We start from the raw sequence: 17,615 nt of genomic DNA, 5'->3' as shown, positions 1-17,615 counted from the left end.
CTGAAACATCGGTTTCAAACTCGTTGGCTTGTTAGATGATGATTTCCGGAATGCGCCCGATGCCATTGATACACCATAGTGTCAGCATGCATGTAGGCATATATACATATATGCACACATAGCAAGGCATGCCATGCCGCCGCATACATGGGAAATGATGGGATGATAACCGGAAACAACATAATATAATAAATATAACAAAAGTAATAAAAAAACATATTTGTAAACAAAAGTAATAATAAAAAAACATATTTGTTAGTGCTTCTATCTTCTTCGTACTACTGCTTCTTCTTCTTCTGTTCCTGTGTTTCTCCTTTTTCTTCGATCGATCGATCGATCGATCCATGGCTTCTTCTTTACGGTGCTCGATCGCAGTCCCTCCAGCTTCCCTGGGTCTCCATGCCAGCCCTGTCTCACTGAAAATCAACAGTAAACTCTGTCTCTCTCACTTGCGTAGCCGACGCTTTGATACTCTCCGCATCCGCGCTGCAGAATCAGGTGGGTCAATCTGTTTACAAGAAAATATGTATTTCCACAAGAAAATATGTATTTTTTGAGCGTTTTAGTGGAAAATGTACATTTACATGCTTGTGCTCGATACACTGATCCAACCAGCGACATACATATCTGCATAGTTTTTTGGTTAACAGTTCCTTTTTTCGGTGAAAACTAGTATTGTTTGGTTGAAAAGGGGCTAGTTTTTGGTGAGTTTTCCTTGATCTTTTGGTGAAATATAGCTTTATACTTAATCTATATCAAACTATCCAACGAGGAAAATAGATGTATACATAGTCACTTGATGGAAATCCCTTCATGTGTGTACTAGATTGAATGCTCAGTACTCGCCAAGAACACATGTATGTTAAATCTCTTTATTTCTGGTGGAAATCGCTTTCTCCTTGTGTTAAACCAGAAACATACATATCCACATAATATTTTGGTGAAAATATTTCCAGGAAATTGTTAGATTGATTGATCATAGACGTGTATATAGTTGTTTAGTTAAAATTCCTTTAGAACTGGGTTAGGCAGAACAAATTCAACAAGGAAGGTGGGTATATATTTGATGTTTAAGATCCAATGATTCAACTTGGAACAAAAATATCAATATATATTTTCTATGTTCAGGTGGAATCAAGTTATCCAGGGAACATAGATACTCATCTAGTCCTCTGGAGCAAAGTCCATTATGTTTGTCATAGATGGACTCATTACATAATGAATGGGGCACATGGACATTGTATGATCACCTCACATGGTATTTGAGTGCTTGAAGTCTCAATCTCTGTGATATTCCTATATAATAAGGAATTAACTATAACGAATCGATAGAAGGCATATAGATTCAAGTCTCTACCCACCACTATCCTCATTCTGGGGAACACATCATTGTGTTATGTCAATATTTCGAACTTGCTTCCACTATTAGATTAGAGGAAAATAAGAGAATGAATGAAAATGCATGTGATCATAGATTGCCCTTATATATGTCCACAACCATTGGTTCATGTTGCACTGTCTTTCATGCTGACATGGATATCTTTTTATACTTTTAAGTTTAAGGGTATCTAGCCCTTGTATAGTGACAGACCCTAGGGCCCAAACTTCCTGTCCAATCTGGTATTTTTCCTGGTTTGGATTGAGCTGAAAGAAACCATTTAGTCACAGCTGACAATTGAATATATTTCATTTCAAATCTCCTCAATGTCTATAAAGGACTGTACAGACCATCTACTTCCATATAATTAGAGAAAATCTCGTTTTCTGGTATTCGTGGCACACCCGTCTTGAACTCCATCCAATTGATAAGATGTTTGACTCCCCTCTGAGCAGACACTCTGTTTGTCTTTGTGTTCAGGCTCAGCTAAAGCCTAAAGCCTAAAGCCTATGCCTAAGTGAGGTTGGGGTGACATGATGGTCAAAGATGGTTGTCTGAGTGCACATGCAGAGGACCTTGTATGGTGCCTTTTGCTAGCTCAATTCGTTTTCATTTCCACTTTTTTTCATTTGACTTGGTTCGCCCAAAGCTTTAGGGTTTGATTTAATTTGGCCCCAAAATATAACAGTTTAGCAGTTTCTAGCTTGGTTCAACTTGATTTAAATGTTTCACACAGTTTACGTTTTAGGCTTATAGTTTTCAGAAATTGGGATTCTTTATCTTGTTACTGCCATGGAATACTAGCGTTTTCTTACCCGCAGAAGAGGGAAATTCAGCTGAGAAGTTACTGCACATCCTGCCTCTGCTTGCATGTCCCTCTGCAAATACAATACACAGCGCACCTTAGAAATGGCCTCTCCATACATACATACATCACATACATACGCTCGTGACTAACTACTACCAAAAATTTAAGAGGGCAAGTGAGGGAATCAACTTCTGATGATAAGATTAACCTGCATGCTTCCACATTTAAAGCTAAAATATTAGTTTAATCATAGATGACCATCTTAGAAGAATAAAAAATGGCAATACCTGATGATTTCCAGAAAGCATATGAGGATTTAAGTATGAAATTGGAGGACTTGTTTACAGAGGATGAGATTATATATTATATTTTAAGTGATAATCATGGTGGGAACACTGAAAATGTAACTTTGTTTTATATTTGGATGTCTTCAAGTATGTATGTTACTTCACACTTTGTAATGTGCAGAATTGTCTTTTGCTTCATGCATTACATTGCTGGTGAGCATGGACAAATTTCTATTTTTCTGGAAGCTCATGTCAAATTGAATATATGCAGATGTGCTTAGATCAATTTAATGGACTTGGGAATGGTTTCTGGTTATGTTTAATGGTTTAATGGTTTCAAGTTTGGTTTGATGGCTAAATGGATTCTTGATCAAACAGTTTGGTTTAGGTTTTTGTTTCTATGAATTTTGTTTAGCTAAAGTTTTCTTATAGCTCAAATGTTCTGGCTTAAACAGTTCTGGTTTAAATATTTAGGCCAAATGGTTAAACAACTTAACTTAGTTTGTAACCTCTAATCAATATTAAATGGTTTGATTCGGCTCTGCTCAAGTCGAATCAAACCGAAACTGAACCAGGCAAATGGCTATGTCTAGAGCATTGCTATCCAGTCAGTTTCTGTGCCATGGACAAAGACATGCAAATAAATCTAACCTCTCTTTTAATGTTGATAATTACTGAAGGTTATGCCTGTGCACATAACAATCAGTGTTCATCTTGTGTAGTCTAAGGTCTTTCATGTTGATGTCAATCAATTGGTACTTATAAGTTAGTCACTTTCCATCTCTAAACAGGAACGGAACCTGTTGTCAAGGCTCCAATCACTCTATCACCATCTGCGTTAGGCCATTTGAATAAGATGAGGGCAGAACGCAATGAAGAACTTTGTTTGAGGATTGGAGTGAGGCAAGGAGGCTGCTCTGGAATGTCTTACACTATGGATTTTGAACTTAAATCAAACTTGAGAGAAGAGGATTCTCTTATTGATTATGAAGGATTCACAATGGGTAAGCTGCTCACCCTATTCCAGTAACTCCAAGTTAGGTTTTCGTTTCTCATCGATTGAGATAATATATCTTAAGGAAGATTGACATTGACATTGGGTAGTTCTTCCAAAGCTTGTTAAATAACTACGGAAAATCTGAAAGCAACACAGTCAGAAAAGAAACAACTAATCTATCAAAGCTTGTTAAGGTTAGTAGGAGAAAATATTAGAAATTTGTCATTTCTTTGATGGATCCACTTATTGGATACTGCCTTACATTAATATTACTATCAGCGCATTTGAAATTTAGATTCACATTTGTAGTTCTAGCTTTTCCTCAAAGGTTGACTTGGACCATCTTCAATGTTGAAACAAAAGGTTAAATCGTAAAAGGCAATCTTTAATACCTGCAGAAACAAATGAGATTGAGACTGTAGATAATTTGAAACAAAAATTTAATTTCAAATTTGGGGCAGGACAGGAACAAGATAGAAATAGTCTGGTGAAATTGTTGGTGAAGATCTAGATGCTGCACTGCTGGGTTATATGAGATAGCAATTTTTCAATTTTATGTAGAGAGAAGAAAATAGTGAATTGAACTTGAAATTTTAGTATTCACTTTTTGATTAATTTAGATTTTTGAATATTATCATTAAATTCAATTAAGTTTTTTATGCGATGTTTTTGTAGTCTTTATGCTAGATTAACTGTTGACTTTCTGTTCCATTTTACAGTTTGTGATCCAAAGAGCCTACTTTATCTTTATGGGATGCAGCTTGATTATAGTGATGCCCTTATTGGTGGTGGGTTTTCCTTCAGTAACCCGAATGCAACATCAACATGTGGCTGCGGAAAGTCATTCGCTGCATAAGTTATGCAATTACCCTATTACTCTTATTTTCATGTGCTAACTCTAGCCATATTATGTGCTAAATATTGTTCATGTATAAAACAGTAGTGTATCTTCATAATTGCTACTTGTTTATTTTTGTGAACTAAAGCAAGATTTACAGTTAACTTCTCTAAAAGTTCCTCTTTACAAGGGCATGGGAACTTTTAGTTTTCACGGGATTCGATATAATTGATAATGCTGGACATTGATATTCGTAATAGGTGCGGTGCCTACATGCAAGAGATGATCCACCAATCATTCATGTAGCCATTACATAACTATCATGCTATCATATCTTTCTTTGTGTTTATACAAGGGATTTAGTGTCTATTATGATTGAATATGGAATACTTCCATAATGATTGAAAAAGAACATGGCTAGGGTAGTGATAGTGGAATAGCTTTCATATATGTATATCTCTAATCCAATCTAATCCAAATCAAGGTAATTTAACAATGTATTTAGATTACATGTAATATGTAGTATTTGGTGTGTAAGATTGTGACTCAAAATGAAGATTGTTGATGGCATAAAAATGTTTGGGATTTACACATGATAAAAAATGTGACATGTAGGAAGCACATACAATGAAATTGGAAAGCATTGAAGACTTACCAAACATTTTTGTAGTTTTTGTTGCGCCTTACATACCAACCTCATTTTTGTTGTATTAGAGAGAGAGAGAGAGAGAGAGAGAGAGAGAGAGAGAGAGAGAGAGATTGGGTTTTGAACCCAAGACGAAGTGTTAGAAGTGCAATTTAAAAAAAAGGAGATTTTCAATTGTTGAGTTTACAAAATCATTTACATCTTTTGTTGATACATGACATGTTTGAAAGCAATTTTCTTAGCATGCATTCTAGACCTTGCAAATTGCCCACACCTTTGCAATTATTAGTTTTAAATTTGTTGAGTGTACGTTTACAACTATATACTTAAAAATGATGCTCATCCATTGACTACTTAATTAGATAAATTACCCAATGACTTCTCACTCTTTACACACTAGATAGGGTTAACTTCTAAGTTCTCCCCACATAAAAGTGATGAGCCCTCTCACCTTTGATGCATTTACATAAAATAATAATCCAAGGTAGTGTGCATCAAGGCGATAACTAGATAACTATTGGAGTTGACAAAAATAATACTCATAAAATTAAGTATCTCATTAAACAAAGCTAGCACCCATATAGGATAGTTAAGATCTTCCCTAATTTATGTATGGGAGTTCCCTCTTCACCTCTGTTGTGTTGAATGGAAAAGTAAGGTGGGATCCAAATAAATGTAGCATTTTCTATGTACTTCAATGTGGAAGTGGATATATCTTGCACCTAATATCTACAAAACCGCAATAAATGGAGAGAGAGTGAAAAACAAAAGGGTTTTGAAGTCTGTGAAAGTATAATAAGTAATGCCATGGTCTCATTCTTGTATCATGTTGAGTTCTTTGGCAATAAATTCTAAAGACATGTCCAATATATGATACATGGCATCCAACATACAATCAACTTGTGACTATATCCAATATTCTAACACATTAAGTAGCACATAATGCCTAATTTATCATCAAATATGGATTGTTTACATTGTGGTTTCTATGAATATGTAGAATCTATGTCATTACAATGTCTTGATGCACATGCCAAATTTATGATTGTGACAAACCAAGTTGAGTTCTCTAGCCTCTCCATCAAACATTTTAATTTCTAATACTATCCCTGTGTCTCTATTTGAAAACTTACCAATGGTGATCAATTGTTTTGGTTTACATTTTGATCTCATCATTATGCCAAAATATTATATGGCTAATCATTGTCCCGTTTCTAGGGTATATTGTTCCAATCTATCATCCTAATTATCCTACCCTTAACCCATTAAAATTAGCTATAGAACTTGTCTATAGGTCATGTCTATAAAAGGTGCCATGACATGACACTTTCGGAACCAGGACAAACTCATATGGACCTTAAGCGTTGGGCTATATAAAGCAGACTCTCACAATGAGCCTAAGATATCTTATTTAGATAATTTATTCAACAACCAATGTATGACTTGAGGAAATATTTGGTGGTATGGGACACCAATGGTATTTTATGTTTGTATCGTGTCCTTTGCTCTGGGTGATACAACAAATCACCATTACCTTATCCTCCCAAATATTCCGAAGATGAAAAAGATACAATTTCCAAATTTACCTTGGTGAAATACCCCCAACATCACACAAACAAACAATTTCAATACTCCAAGGTTCCTCTTAAACCATAAAATGTGATCTAATTATCTCTAGAGATGTTGGCTTTTCATGTCAACAAATCTATGTCTTTCAGTTTCCTCTCTTCTCAAAATATTTTCCTTACTTTTTTGGTCCCTGACTCAATTAGTTAGTTACTTGCTTATTTTACTTCATTAACATGTCCTCATCAAAGTGCAACGTTAGCCAACATGTGAATGAGTATTTTGATAATCAAACATGCGAAATGAAGGTGGAGGTTGAAAAAACATATACAAAGACGAAAAGAGAAGTTGGTTGGATATATATCATTATTGTCCGCCAAGATAAAAAAACATGTTGATTTCTCTTTTGTTGCATGGATTTTTTGTGGACTTACATTTGTTTATTTCGCCTTCATTGCATAATTTGTCTGCTTCGAAGTGCCAAAAAGTACATTCTTTTCTCCATGATGCGAGGCAACCTCACGACCAACGTATTTGAAACTTTCTATCATTTCATATGGCTCATTGTTGCATGCAGTATATGGTTTATCATTATTATAGCGTTGACCAACATAACCTACATATGGAGATGTTGACACATTAGCTTATTATGCACGCAAAAGTCATTCAAGCTGCTCATAAGCTTGTCTGTATATGTGCAATACTTCTTGAAAGCACCACCACATCATAATTGTAAAACAAAGCACGTTGATTGAATTACTAAAGATAAAACTCTTCATTGTCTTCTTCTTTTACAAGCCTCACCGGACATTTGTTCCAAACATCGATGCATGAACCGATGAGAGCAGGCGACATCCTTGATTGAAATGCGTAAATGACAATGGTTTGGTTAGGGCCAAAACCAAACCATGAAACCACGACATAACTGCTTTACAAGCAGCTCCATTGTTGTAGGGAAAGACCAGACTTCGAAAACGATCCACATTCATATCATACGACTCCTCTGAAGATCAGGGATTCTTGGTAGCTTTACATAGAAGGCTCTAGAACGTTTCTTTTCCGAAATGGGGATGATCCGAATTGAAGGCAGGATAAGATTTGAAGCCAAGGAAGAGGTCTGGTATGGGCCTCATCGGACAAAAACACAGAAGAGAAAGTGAAAGTGCAAAGAAAGAGATGGGGGGGCATTATATGAAATTTAGTAAAACTCAGGCCAGAGAATGAGGGGCATGTTTTGAGGTTTCGTTTTTTCGCCAAAATTCTGAACAAAAAGATAAAGAAAAAAAAAGCAGCAGCAGTAGCAGTAGCAATAGAAGCAGAAGAAGAAGAAGAAGAAGAAGAAGAAGAAGAAGAAGAAGAGATTCGCAGAGAGCTCGTGGCTATGGCGAATTCGGGGCGTCGAAGCTTTCTGCAATGGCTCCTGAAGGGTTTCTTCCTCCCAGGTATGGATCGCCTTTGGTGGTGGATCGCTCTTGTATCCATCCTCTCCCTTCTAGGTCAAGAGATCGCTCGCACCTCCGCCCTCGCCATCGCTGTCTCCTCCGTCCCAGACTTCGAAGGTTTCGGCGATGAATCCGAAGAAGCAGACGAAGAACCTCTCTCCATGGTTTCTACCCCTCCCCCCCCTCCTTCTCTTCACAGAAAATCTGGTTTCGAAACGGATCGAGGCCCTCCTTCTCGTTCGTCACTGATCGAAACAGAAGGAGACGAAGAAGTTAAAGGAGGACAAATAGGTGCAGCAGAAGATGCTATAGAAACTTCTGATCAGACACCATCGCTGAGCTCTCAGACCCATGAGACTCTGACTTTTTCTGCACCTTCATCTTCACCTTCAGCCCCAGCAGCAACTAAGAGACATGAATATTGGGACGAAGACGAGTTCGAAGGTTTACCTGAACAAGAAGAAGAAACAGTTTCTTCTTCAGCGTCATCATCATCATCCTCTTCTTCTTCTTCTCCATCAGATCTGTCTTCTGAAGTTTCAAATCAAGATCCAAAGAATGTGCAAAGCAGAATTGATCCTCGGAACTACATCCTTGAGATAGCTTGTATATGTTTTCTTATCGTTTTTGCCATAGCTTACTTCTTTGGAAAAAAAGAGAACGAGAAGATTGTTCTTGCTTGGGCCGCACAATTTGCAAGCAAAGATTGCATCTTTGAGAAGAATTTCAGTCTCCTCGGAACGGGACCAGAAGCAGATTCACCTCTCCTTATCAAAGAAGGCCAAAATCTCTTCAAATTCTATGCCAGTGGAAGAAGATTTTGCAAAGGTCTTCTAGCCACCATGGATTTACAATGTAGACACGATCTTATTGCTTGTATGTGGTATTTCATAAGCCCCAGGAAAGATGAAATCACTGTTGATGTATTTATGAATGATGAGAATATGGAGCCTATAACATTTGCTCTGGTTAGAAAGAAGAATGTGAAAGCAATGGTGAAAGAGTGGAGAGATATTCAGACTTTTGCTCCAGTTCAGTCTCAACAACGGAAAGGATTATCGGAAGAACTTGTTTTTATTTCAGAATCGCGAGAATTAGGGATTGATCTTCTCACTGATGCTGTTATTGATCAGGTATGGTCTTATGCTAAGTGATATTGTTCCTTTTGTTTGTTTGGTAGATTAGCTCTTCTCATGGATATTAAGTAAAAGAATCAAGGGAATTTGCAGTATGCAATTGTGTGTTAATTAATGAATATTTATTATTATTCTTTGTTTTAGATTGTCAATTATTAGATATGGTCTTCTCACATAATGAGAAAGATGGATCATTTTTTCTTATAACAATACAAAATATGGGGTGTACATTAAGGCAACATTTTAATGTCTTATCTTGGAAATCAATATGTGGATGGTATCAAACAACATATTGCAATATAACTTGGTTTTCGATTGGACAAGGTTCTGCAACCCCCAATATAGTTAATGATCTCTTTTGTTTATTTCTTTTATAGTGATATTGAATTAGAGACTGATGCATATTGGGCTAGACATTAATGCATATCGTATTAGAAACTGACTCAGATTGGATGAGAGATTGAAGTAGAAACCAATTCATATTCCATTAGAAATCCATTCAAATTAGAGTAGGACCAATATATAATATGTAAGCCATTGCCTGTCTTTCAACGCAGGCTAATAAGATATGTGATAAGTATGCACCATTTCCTGGACTAACTACTCCTTGTTATGATCAGGTTTTTGGTGAGAAAGCTTTTCAAAAATATGGAAGCAATTTTGTATCTCTACATTTTACAGATGAATTTCCCATTGGTTCACATAAGAAGATACTTCAGTTCAAGTTTACTCTGCCATCAATCCACGCTATGGCAGATATGTCTCGTCTGATCGCACTAGTACCTTACTATATTGACCTTGTTGGTCGATACAAGCTGAATGCACAGGTGAGTAATGATTACACATATATGCATGAAAAAACTTTGAAATACCCCTAAGTTTCCACTGTTTCCCCAGATGTCCTTGGTTAACCATTGGAACAGATAAAATGGATGAATTCACCACATAATATTGCAAATAACATTCATATATTTGAGCGATAAGAGACTTGGGGAAAGGGGATGACTTGACCAATAACTTGGTCAAATAGCACATATAGTTGCTTTGAAGGAATGACTTTACGGAAATAATGAAAACTCAGGGATATTAAGGGAAATAAAGAAAAAGTTTGGTGGTGTTCAAAAGTTTTTTTACCATATATATTATGTTAAAGATTGAGCGACTGATGTTCTGATGCAAACTAAATTTGCATCCTTGTTTGTATATTATAGCTTCGCTCAAAGGCTGATTCAGCAAGAGCAAAAGTAGCTCAAGAAGCGTTCAAAGAAGCCCAGAGTGCTCGTCAGGAAGCCTTGCAAAAGAGGAAGGAAGAAAGAAGGAAAGCACTTGAAAATTCTGAGTCCAGAATTGCTACGGAAGTACTCCGCAAGAGAGAAGAGAAGGAGAGACTGCGTCAGATGAAGAAAGCCATGCCCAAGATTAAAGTGTCTAGAGCTTAGATACACACGTTATTTTTGTGTGTATTGTTTCATATTTTGTGTTTCTTGGGTTTGAGTTATGGTATATTTGATTTATGTTTGGGAAATTTATTGTTATGCCAACAACACCTTTTTTTTTGTTTTGAGAACATCCAAGGAGGCCAGGTTTTGCTTTGTCCCGCCAATACCATAGTATTTTATAAGGGCATTTTGAAATGCTTCTTTTCATTAAGCAGCACTTTGCTCTATATGCACACAACTTTTCCTAGAGTTTCATGGAGCTTTTCTGGAGTTTTACTATTTGGTGACATTTCTTTGTTTTGGTGAGGTTCTCTTTAAGCTGCTTTGATATTTGGTAACATAGGAATCTGCCTCGAGTTCTCAATTGCAATGGAGTCACTGGAGTTCATATTGATTTTGATCCTTTGAGATACACCCTCACAAATATATGGCCCTCCTAGAATTTATATGTGGAAGTTGGGGCAAAAATAAGCAAGGTAAAGACTCGTGCAAACCAAAGTTGAAACGCAAAGTTAACTTTTAAGCTATGGTTCACAACATTATAGTTATAAATTTTGATCTATGAAGGGAGGAGCTATGCATGAAGTGGTGGCATAGAACATGATGAAGAGACACCAATGCAAGACAATATATTTACAAGAGAGGATGTGGTGTATTGCCAAAATGCCTTATGGGACAAACAATCCTTACAAAGCACTATCCCAACCAAGGTAGATATATGGGGATTTGCTGAAATTGTAAACTATCTTATTTTCTAGTTTCACGATGTAGATCTTCCACGAGTTTTGTTTTGTTAAGTAGATGAGGAAAGAACATTCTTGGTGTCATTGACACTTGTTCCATCCTCTTTCGAATATCTTCAAAGCTAGTAAAACCTTGGAGTAAATCATGAAATTTATTCTTGATGTCCTGATATGCAAGGCATTCCAAAGGTACACATTCCTTTGTTTTTGTTACATTTAAGGCAACATAGGTTGCATATTTTTCTTTTTTGCTCAACTCTTCCAACCCTCAATTTCTATTTTCAATGTGTCTTGAGTGTGCCATGAATGTGATGGCATGCTTAACTCTATTGGGCATGGTTGTTTGTCTACATGTGATTTTGGGCATGAGCCAATGATTGCCAATTATTTTCCCAATATTGAGTATCAATGCAATTGCAATAGTACTCAAACTTAGATCTATGTTAGGTGGTTGTCTATTTTGTGTGGAGGGCTTTAGCCTTTCATGGTTGTTGATTAAAAATATGGCCTAATATTTCTCTATCCCTTTCATTTTCTCTATGTGCACACGTCCATCTTGCAAGCAATCTATCCATATGTTTCTTGATATCTTGGAGATTTTGCAAAAGGGGCATATGTGACCTTGGTTGTAGTGCAAGGACCAAGGTGACACATGCAACCCAACCCAACCCCCTTGTTCTCTTCGATGAGATATTCCCACATGCAAGAAATTAGGTTAAGATGTGGAAATGTAGACGATGTATTCGAATATTAAACCTATAAAAATATATATTGCATATTGTCATAGCCAAAAGGTGAAGAAATGTGATTGTGGGATCCCAACACTAGTATCAACCTCATTCAACTCATAATCATCTTATAGAACCACGCGACCCACCCTTTGTTTATAGGTAGAGATGAGGTTCCAACTCTTGAATGTATGTGTTTCACATTTGTTAAAAGAGTGTCACTCGCAATTTCTAATTTGTTCATGGTATGTGCTAAGAATCTGGAATTGGGGCTAGACTTATAATTTCAACTAGAGCAAGCTACATATACAAGAAACATTTATAATTTTCTCTGAAAGTCATCAAAGCTATATTCTACTCACATGATATGCAAATTTCTCCCATTGCAAGCTTGCATGATAACTAACGATAATAAACTTTCCTATTTGTTCTGAATCCCAATGTGAAATATTCATGAGCTTCAATTCCTCTTTGATACAAATTTATAGTACACCAAAGTTATCCTGAGCGAAAAGTAAAAATAGACTATGTTATAAACCTAATGACCAACACAACCTAAGTGACAGAAGCCAATAATACTCAATGGAACACATCAAAGTTTAGAATATTATTTTATATTTCATAGGGAAGAGACCGTTGACTAAAAACTCACAATCCTAAAAATATACTTTGAATAATAATTATGAAGTGAATGAGCACAACAATTGAAGCTTTAGGCTTGAGTTAGGTGATTTAGTTGTAAATATGTTGAATTGAATCTCCACGTAGGCATGTTAGAATGGACGTGTCTTCAATTAGACTTTGGATTGAAACTCATCTAATTCTTTAACTATTGATGAGTTTCTAGATCCCTCTGACATCTGTCGTACATTTGTTACCATATTAGGGCTAAGAAGATTACAAAGTATATGTCCATCTATTTGCACACATCAAGATGTGGTTTGTTCAATATTGGGTTCAACAATACGTTATCATAAATCAAACTCCTAACAAACCAAATTGTCTCTAGCTTATAATAATAAAAAATGTTGATTATTGTCTATGTATCCATGTTTGTTTTGTTTTGCTTTGTGTTGTTGAGCATATGTTTAATTCAATGAGAACGAAAATAATGCATATATGCATTTTCACAATATTTGTTGTAACCTTATATTATCTACAAAACCTAATAGAAAGGTCTCAAAGTGACTTGGGTCGTGTTAACCGGCAACCAATCATGTATTCAAAACCTTTAGAAGAGGAACAAATTTGTTAGATAATCTTTTACTTTGTTAAGTATTGTTGTCCATATTACAATGTGTAAATAACCTCATTTTCTTGGTCATAAAGAACAATCCAATATTTTACTTTACAAAACCACATTTGTGATAAAACTACCAAGAGAACATTAATTGACAATCTTTTCTTCTTTACCAAATTTAGAGCTAACTTCACATAAAGTTGATGTATCAACAATCCAAGGAGAATAAAGAAGTGTATCTATATTCCTCCTAACTCCATGACAATTGAAGGAAATGCAATGAAACTGTATACAATGGACAATATAAAGGCAAGGAAATGACAACAAAAACATAAGGTACAAAGGTCATAGATGGCATTAAATAGAATAATGACCCCTTGCAATGGAATGACATATACTTTGCTTGCTATTTTGGTAGGTAAATTGTATTATTAGTTAACCAGATTTAATTGTGAACATGTTAAAGTTCTCATTTACTTTTATATTTGGGAGAAATATATCAATGTTTGTGTATTATTATGTAGGCTCAATGGATGACAACCTCAGATGCACTATTAGGTTGGAGAGAACATTGGGAACTCAAGTTTCCAAATTTAGAACCTCCCAAGCCCATTACAATGCTCGCATCCCCATTGAGCGTTGATGTGGAGACTATGAGAAAATCATTTGTGTGCATCTCTCAAATAAACCACAACTTGTGTTTATGCACTCAAGTTGATCTCAATGTTTGTGCAAACAGTAATATTTCCGGAGGACCTCCAGCGAGCACATGTGTATATCAATTTTTTTATGAATATGAAAAGAATTGCAAGGGAACACAACTTCCTATATTAAAAGATGGCACATCTCATGATATGCAAACCACAATGCTTAATAAGAATCAACAAACAATGCAACGTATAAATGACTCCCACTTGAAAGAAAATGAGTCAAGACCATCCTTCATTTTGAAGCAAGAAGATATGTATAAGCCAACCATTAAAACTTTCTTTCATCCTCATCAACTTGTTGTGGGTGATCAAATTTCCTTTCCTCTCATTTCTAATAACATTCACAATAGCCAAGGATTTCTTCCTCAATCTTTAGCAAACATGTTTCCCTTTGACTCAAAAAATCTCTTTAAATTGCTCTCCCTTCTCAATGTTCCCATCAACTCATCCATGGCAGACAACATGGCTCAAACACTTGAATTTTGTGACAAATCAAATATGGGTGGAGACACAATGCAATGTGCTACATCAATTGAATCAATGGTGGACTTTGTCTTTAGAACGCTAGGCAACAAGGTTATGGTGTGGACACCTAATTTAGAAAATGTTGAACACTATGATTATTCAAATCGGCACCAAGTTACTATAAATGAGATAGTGAACATTACTAGAAATCTTAAGGATGTTGCCACAACTACATGCCATAACTTAGTCTACCCATACTTAGTTTACGGTTGTCATACAACAACATCAACCTCTGTATTAAGTGTCTCGTTTAAAGAAGCGCAAGGACATGCATTGGTGGTTTGTCACCATAACACCTCCGCATGGAATACCAACCACCCTGCCTTTGGAGAACTTCACACATATCCAAACAATGGAAAAGGGATTTGCCATTGGATTCCTCACAATCACTTCGTTTGGACACCTTATGTATAGTCTACCTAAGTTTGCCTTTAAAATTGATTATTTGTATTAAAGTCTTTGCTTTTTTGTTGCAACATAGTTATGTGTGTGTTTTACAATGATTTTGTTGTCTACTTTTCAAACCTACTAATGATTGTAATACAAATGCAATTGATGGATGGATGATGTAAATTAACATCATTATGTGTCATCTTGATCATTAAAAAAGACAATATAATTCTCTCTTTCTTCTATGGCTGTCTAAAATGGACATTATTTGCTCTCTTCTGTTTCAATCCACCCCAAACGTATCTCTTCTTTTTGTTAGTAACACTTTTATTACTAGTGGGAAACCTCAAAGTGAGGTGAAAACCCACTAAGAATAAAGAGAAATATAGAAGTGTCGATTAGACACTAAAGAGCTTAGAAGCACTCAAAGTAAAGATTGTAAATTTGCAATGTGATGTTTGTAAGTTGCAGACAATCAAATAGAGATTGTTGAGGGATTGCTTAAAGAAGCTAACTTCATGCAATTGGTTTTGATCAATGACCTTATTATTGTGGACCTTCCAAATCGACTCCCTTCGATTGCATAGCTCGAAGCCATTGGAGGTTGATGTGGCCAATTCTCTTGTGCCACAACTCGATATTCGTCTCAACTTTGAGACCTTTGGCATACATGGACGATTTTACCTCGTCCAAATTGAGAATAAAAATTTGGCCTTCTCTCTAGGGATCGGCAACGGCTCGGCTCAAGCCTAAACCGTTTGGCTTAGCCGGCTTAAAACGGCTTAGCGGCTCGGCTCGGCTTGGCTTGAGCCTCGCCAAACCGGCTTGAGCCGGCTAAGCCAGCTAAGCCGTTTAAGTGATTGGAGGCGTACGCAAATCGTTGAACCACTGCTCGTGGGATGTCATGTGATTGGAGGCGTCGGAGCCGACAAACCATACTTCTTCTAATGTAGAGGTGTTGGCCAAACCGGATGCCGACATGGTGTTTGCTTTGTGCTTCATAACAAACATGCCTTCGTAGTCTTCAAATTCAGAGTTTGTTACCCGTAAGAATATACGGGGAGGCATAAGGGGTGGAACACGATAATGTGGTTGATGTGTATGCGTAAATGAGTGTATGAGGATGAGTATGTGTATGAACACATGCACATTTGTGTGCATGTGTACAAAGGTGAGAAAGTGGGTAAGTAATGTAACTCCCTCCCTGTCTCGTTCTTTATTTGTTATAGTTACCTGTTGTACTATATAAACCCTACCCATGGGGCATAATGTAACATAAATTTTTCCCTCTCATTTTGGTGTTGTTCTTATTTTCATTCTCTCTCTCTCTCTCTCTCTCTCTCTCTCTTTATCGTAATCTCCCTTGGGAGGGGGGTGAAGCCATTCTAGGTTTCACCCTCCACCCATCAACAGAGTTTGAGGTGTAGTTGGTGACTTGTCGACTTGTCGACTTGTTGACTTGTAGAAGCCAACTTGCTTCTTTTCTTTTGGCACTCCTCATCATGGTGGCCGATCTTACTACAATAGTTGCCAGTAATAAGCCTGATTTGCGGACCGTGTTTAGCATGAAAGCTCCCCCTGTTGGAACTGGCCGTCAGGTGCGGAACAATCTCAACAGTCTTTGAGTTGAAGATCTTCAACAAGTACAAAGAAACATATTGGTAACAATAGACAATTGAATCATAAGACAAGATCAACAATGAAAAAAGGAAGAAAGACAATAGAGTAGGCACAAGCAAGGTGTAACTGTATTATTCTTAGAGTGTTACAATAGCACAATGTACAAAATGAACAACCTTGAGCTAGGTTACAAGAGTCGGTTTAAATACTAATTGACTTAGGGCAACTACCCTTTCTGCTATTTACAGAAATAGCCTAAACCTAGTGTGTCCAATGGGACAATGTGAATACGGCCATTATATACCCATATTCGACATTGCCTCGTAATGGTTGTATACAACAAAAAATCTGTAATAAAACAAATGAGCAAGAAATATAGATTTATACAAGGTTGTCAAACAGGTCGACTTTGTTCGAGTTGGCAAAATCTGAGAATAGAAAGCCGAGTCGACCGGGGTCGGAAGAGTTGAAGGCAAGCATTGAACTATCAAATTGATGGTTATTGTCTGAAACCATCCTGAATGTCCGACTCAATCAGGTTGATTCTTCATTACGCCCATCTGGTGCTAAAGTGATCGAAATTGATCCACCGGAAGACACTTGATCATCCCATTTGCGACATTATCAACTGTGGATATTTTCTCGAGGCCGATTTTCCCTAAAATGACCCGGTCTCGAACAAAGTGATATCTCACATCAATGTGTTTCAAGGTGTTGTGTTGAACCAGATTTTTTGACAAAGCGACAACACCTTGACTGTCACTATAGACAACTAGAGCCGAGTCGGAGTTGACTTGTTGAAATGTGTGCGCCAACCGACCAAACCATAAGGCCTCTTTCGCCACGTTAGACACGGCTACGTATTTGGCCTCAGTGGTTGATGTGGCAGTGCACTCCTGGAGTTTCGACTTCTACGAAATTACTCCATTGCCAAATTTGAAGCAATATCCGGTTGTTGACTTTCGACTATCCATGCAACTGGCAAAGTACGAGTCGATATAACCAAGTACACCTGAAGTATTGTTCAGGTCAAATAGGATGCCATAGTCTTTTGTGCCCACCAGATATCTGAACACATGCTTGACTGCGTTCCAATGCGATTGGCTAGGATTATGAACAAAT

The 17,615-nt window shown here is 36.8% G+C and overlaps 3 protein-coding genes across 3 annotated transcripts; all 3 read left to right on the top strand.

Annotated features, from left to right (window-relative positions):
• The first annotated feature begins 267 nt into the window (after positions 1–267).
• Positions 268–4,567, top strand: CPISCA (chloroplast-localized ISCA-like protein). The gene is made up of 3 exons (XM_087331981.1): positions 268–498; positions 3,265–3,477; positions 4,190–4,567. Exons 1-3 carry the CDS (start codon positions 345–347, stop codon positions 4,324–4,326), a joined length of 504 nt encoding a protein of 167 aa, XP_087188107.1. The 5' UTR covers positions 268–344; the 3' UTR covers positions 4,327–4,567.
• Positions 4,568–7,825: 3,258 nt separating this feature from the next.
• Positions 7,826–10,801, top strand: LOC147853586 (uncharacterized protein At5g49945-like). Its single transcript, XM_087331980.1, has 3 exons — positions 7,826–9,095; positions 9,719–9,925; positions 10,310–10,801. Exons 1-3 carry the CDS (start codon positions 7,902–7,904, stop codon positions 10,535–10,537), a joined length of 1,629 nt encoding a protein of 542 aa, XP_087188106.1. The 5' UTR covers positions 7,826–7,901; the 3' UTR covers positions 10,538–10,801.
• Positions 10,802–13,599: 2,798 nt separating this feature from the next.
• Positions 13,600–14,897, top strand: LOC147853585 (BURP domain-containing protein BNM2C-like). The gene is made up of 2 exons (XM_087332417.1): positions 13,600–13,662; positions 13,773–14,897. Exons 1-2 carry the CDS (start codon positions 13,600–13,602, stop codon positions 14,895–14,897), a joined length of 1,188 nt encoding a protein of 395 aa, XP_087188543.1.
• Positions 14,898–17,615: the final 2,718 nt, after the last annotated feature.

The sequence above is a fragment of the Azolla caroliniana genome, unplaced genomic scaffold (assembly GCF_043228905.1).
Source record: "Azolla caroliniana isolate FFs.n. ecotype wild unplaced genomic scaffold, voAzoCaro1.0.p SCAF_16, whole genome shotgun sequence".
Taxonomy (NCBI): domain Eukaryota; kingdom Viridiplantae; phylum Streptophyta; class Polypodiopsida; order Salviniales; family Salviniaceae; genus Azolla; species Azolla caroliniana.
This window is presented reverse-complemented; position numbering and strand designations above follow the sequence as displayed.

What these genes read in the sequence shown, in the direction of transcription:
- CPISCA (XM_087331981.1), top strand. Translation starts at nt 345, where the DNA reads ATGGCTTCTTCTTTACGGTGCTCGATCGCAGTCCCTCCAGCTTCCCTG. An exon ending in CATCCGCGCTGCAGAATCAG is followed by an intron (nt 499 to 3,264) that starts GTGGGTCAATCT and finishes ATCTCTAAACAG; the next exon opens with GAACGGAACCTGTTGTCAAG. An exon ending in TTATGAAGGATTCACAATGG is followed by an intron (nt 3,478 to 4,189) that starts GTAAGCTGCTCA and finishes TCCATTTTACAG; the next exon opens with TTTGTGATCCAAAGAGCCTA.
- LOC147853586 (XM_087331980.1), top strand. Translation starts at nt 7,902, where the DNA reads ATGGCGAATTCGGGGCGTCGAAGCTTTCTGCAATGGCTCCTGAAGGGT. An exon ending in CTGATGCTGTTATTGATCAG is followed by an intron (nt 9,096 to 9,718) that starts GTATGGTCTTAT and finishes TGTTATGATCAG; the next exon opens with GTTTTTGGTGAGAAAGCTTT. An exon ending in GATACAAGCTGAATGCACAG is followed by an intron (nt 9,926 to 10,309) that starts GTGAGTAATGAT and finishes TGTATATTATAG; the next exon opens with CTTCGCTCAAAGGCTGATTC.
- LOC147853585 (XM_087332417.1), top strand. Translation starts at nt 13,600, where the DNA reads ATGGCATTAAATAGAATAATGACCCCTTGCAATGGAATGACATATACT. An exon ending in ATACTTTGCTTGCTATTTTG is followed by an intron (nt 13,663 to 13,772) that starts GTAGGTAAATTG and finishes ATTATTATGTAG; the next exon opens with GCTCAATGGATGACAACCTC.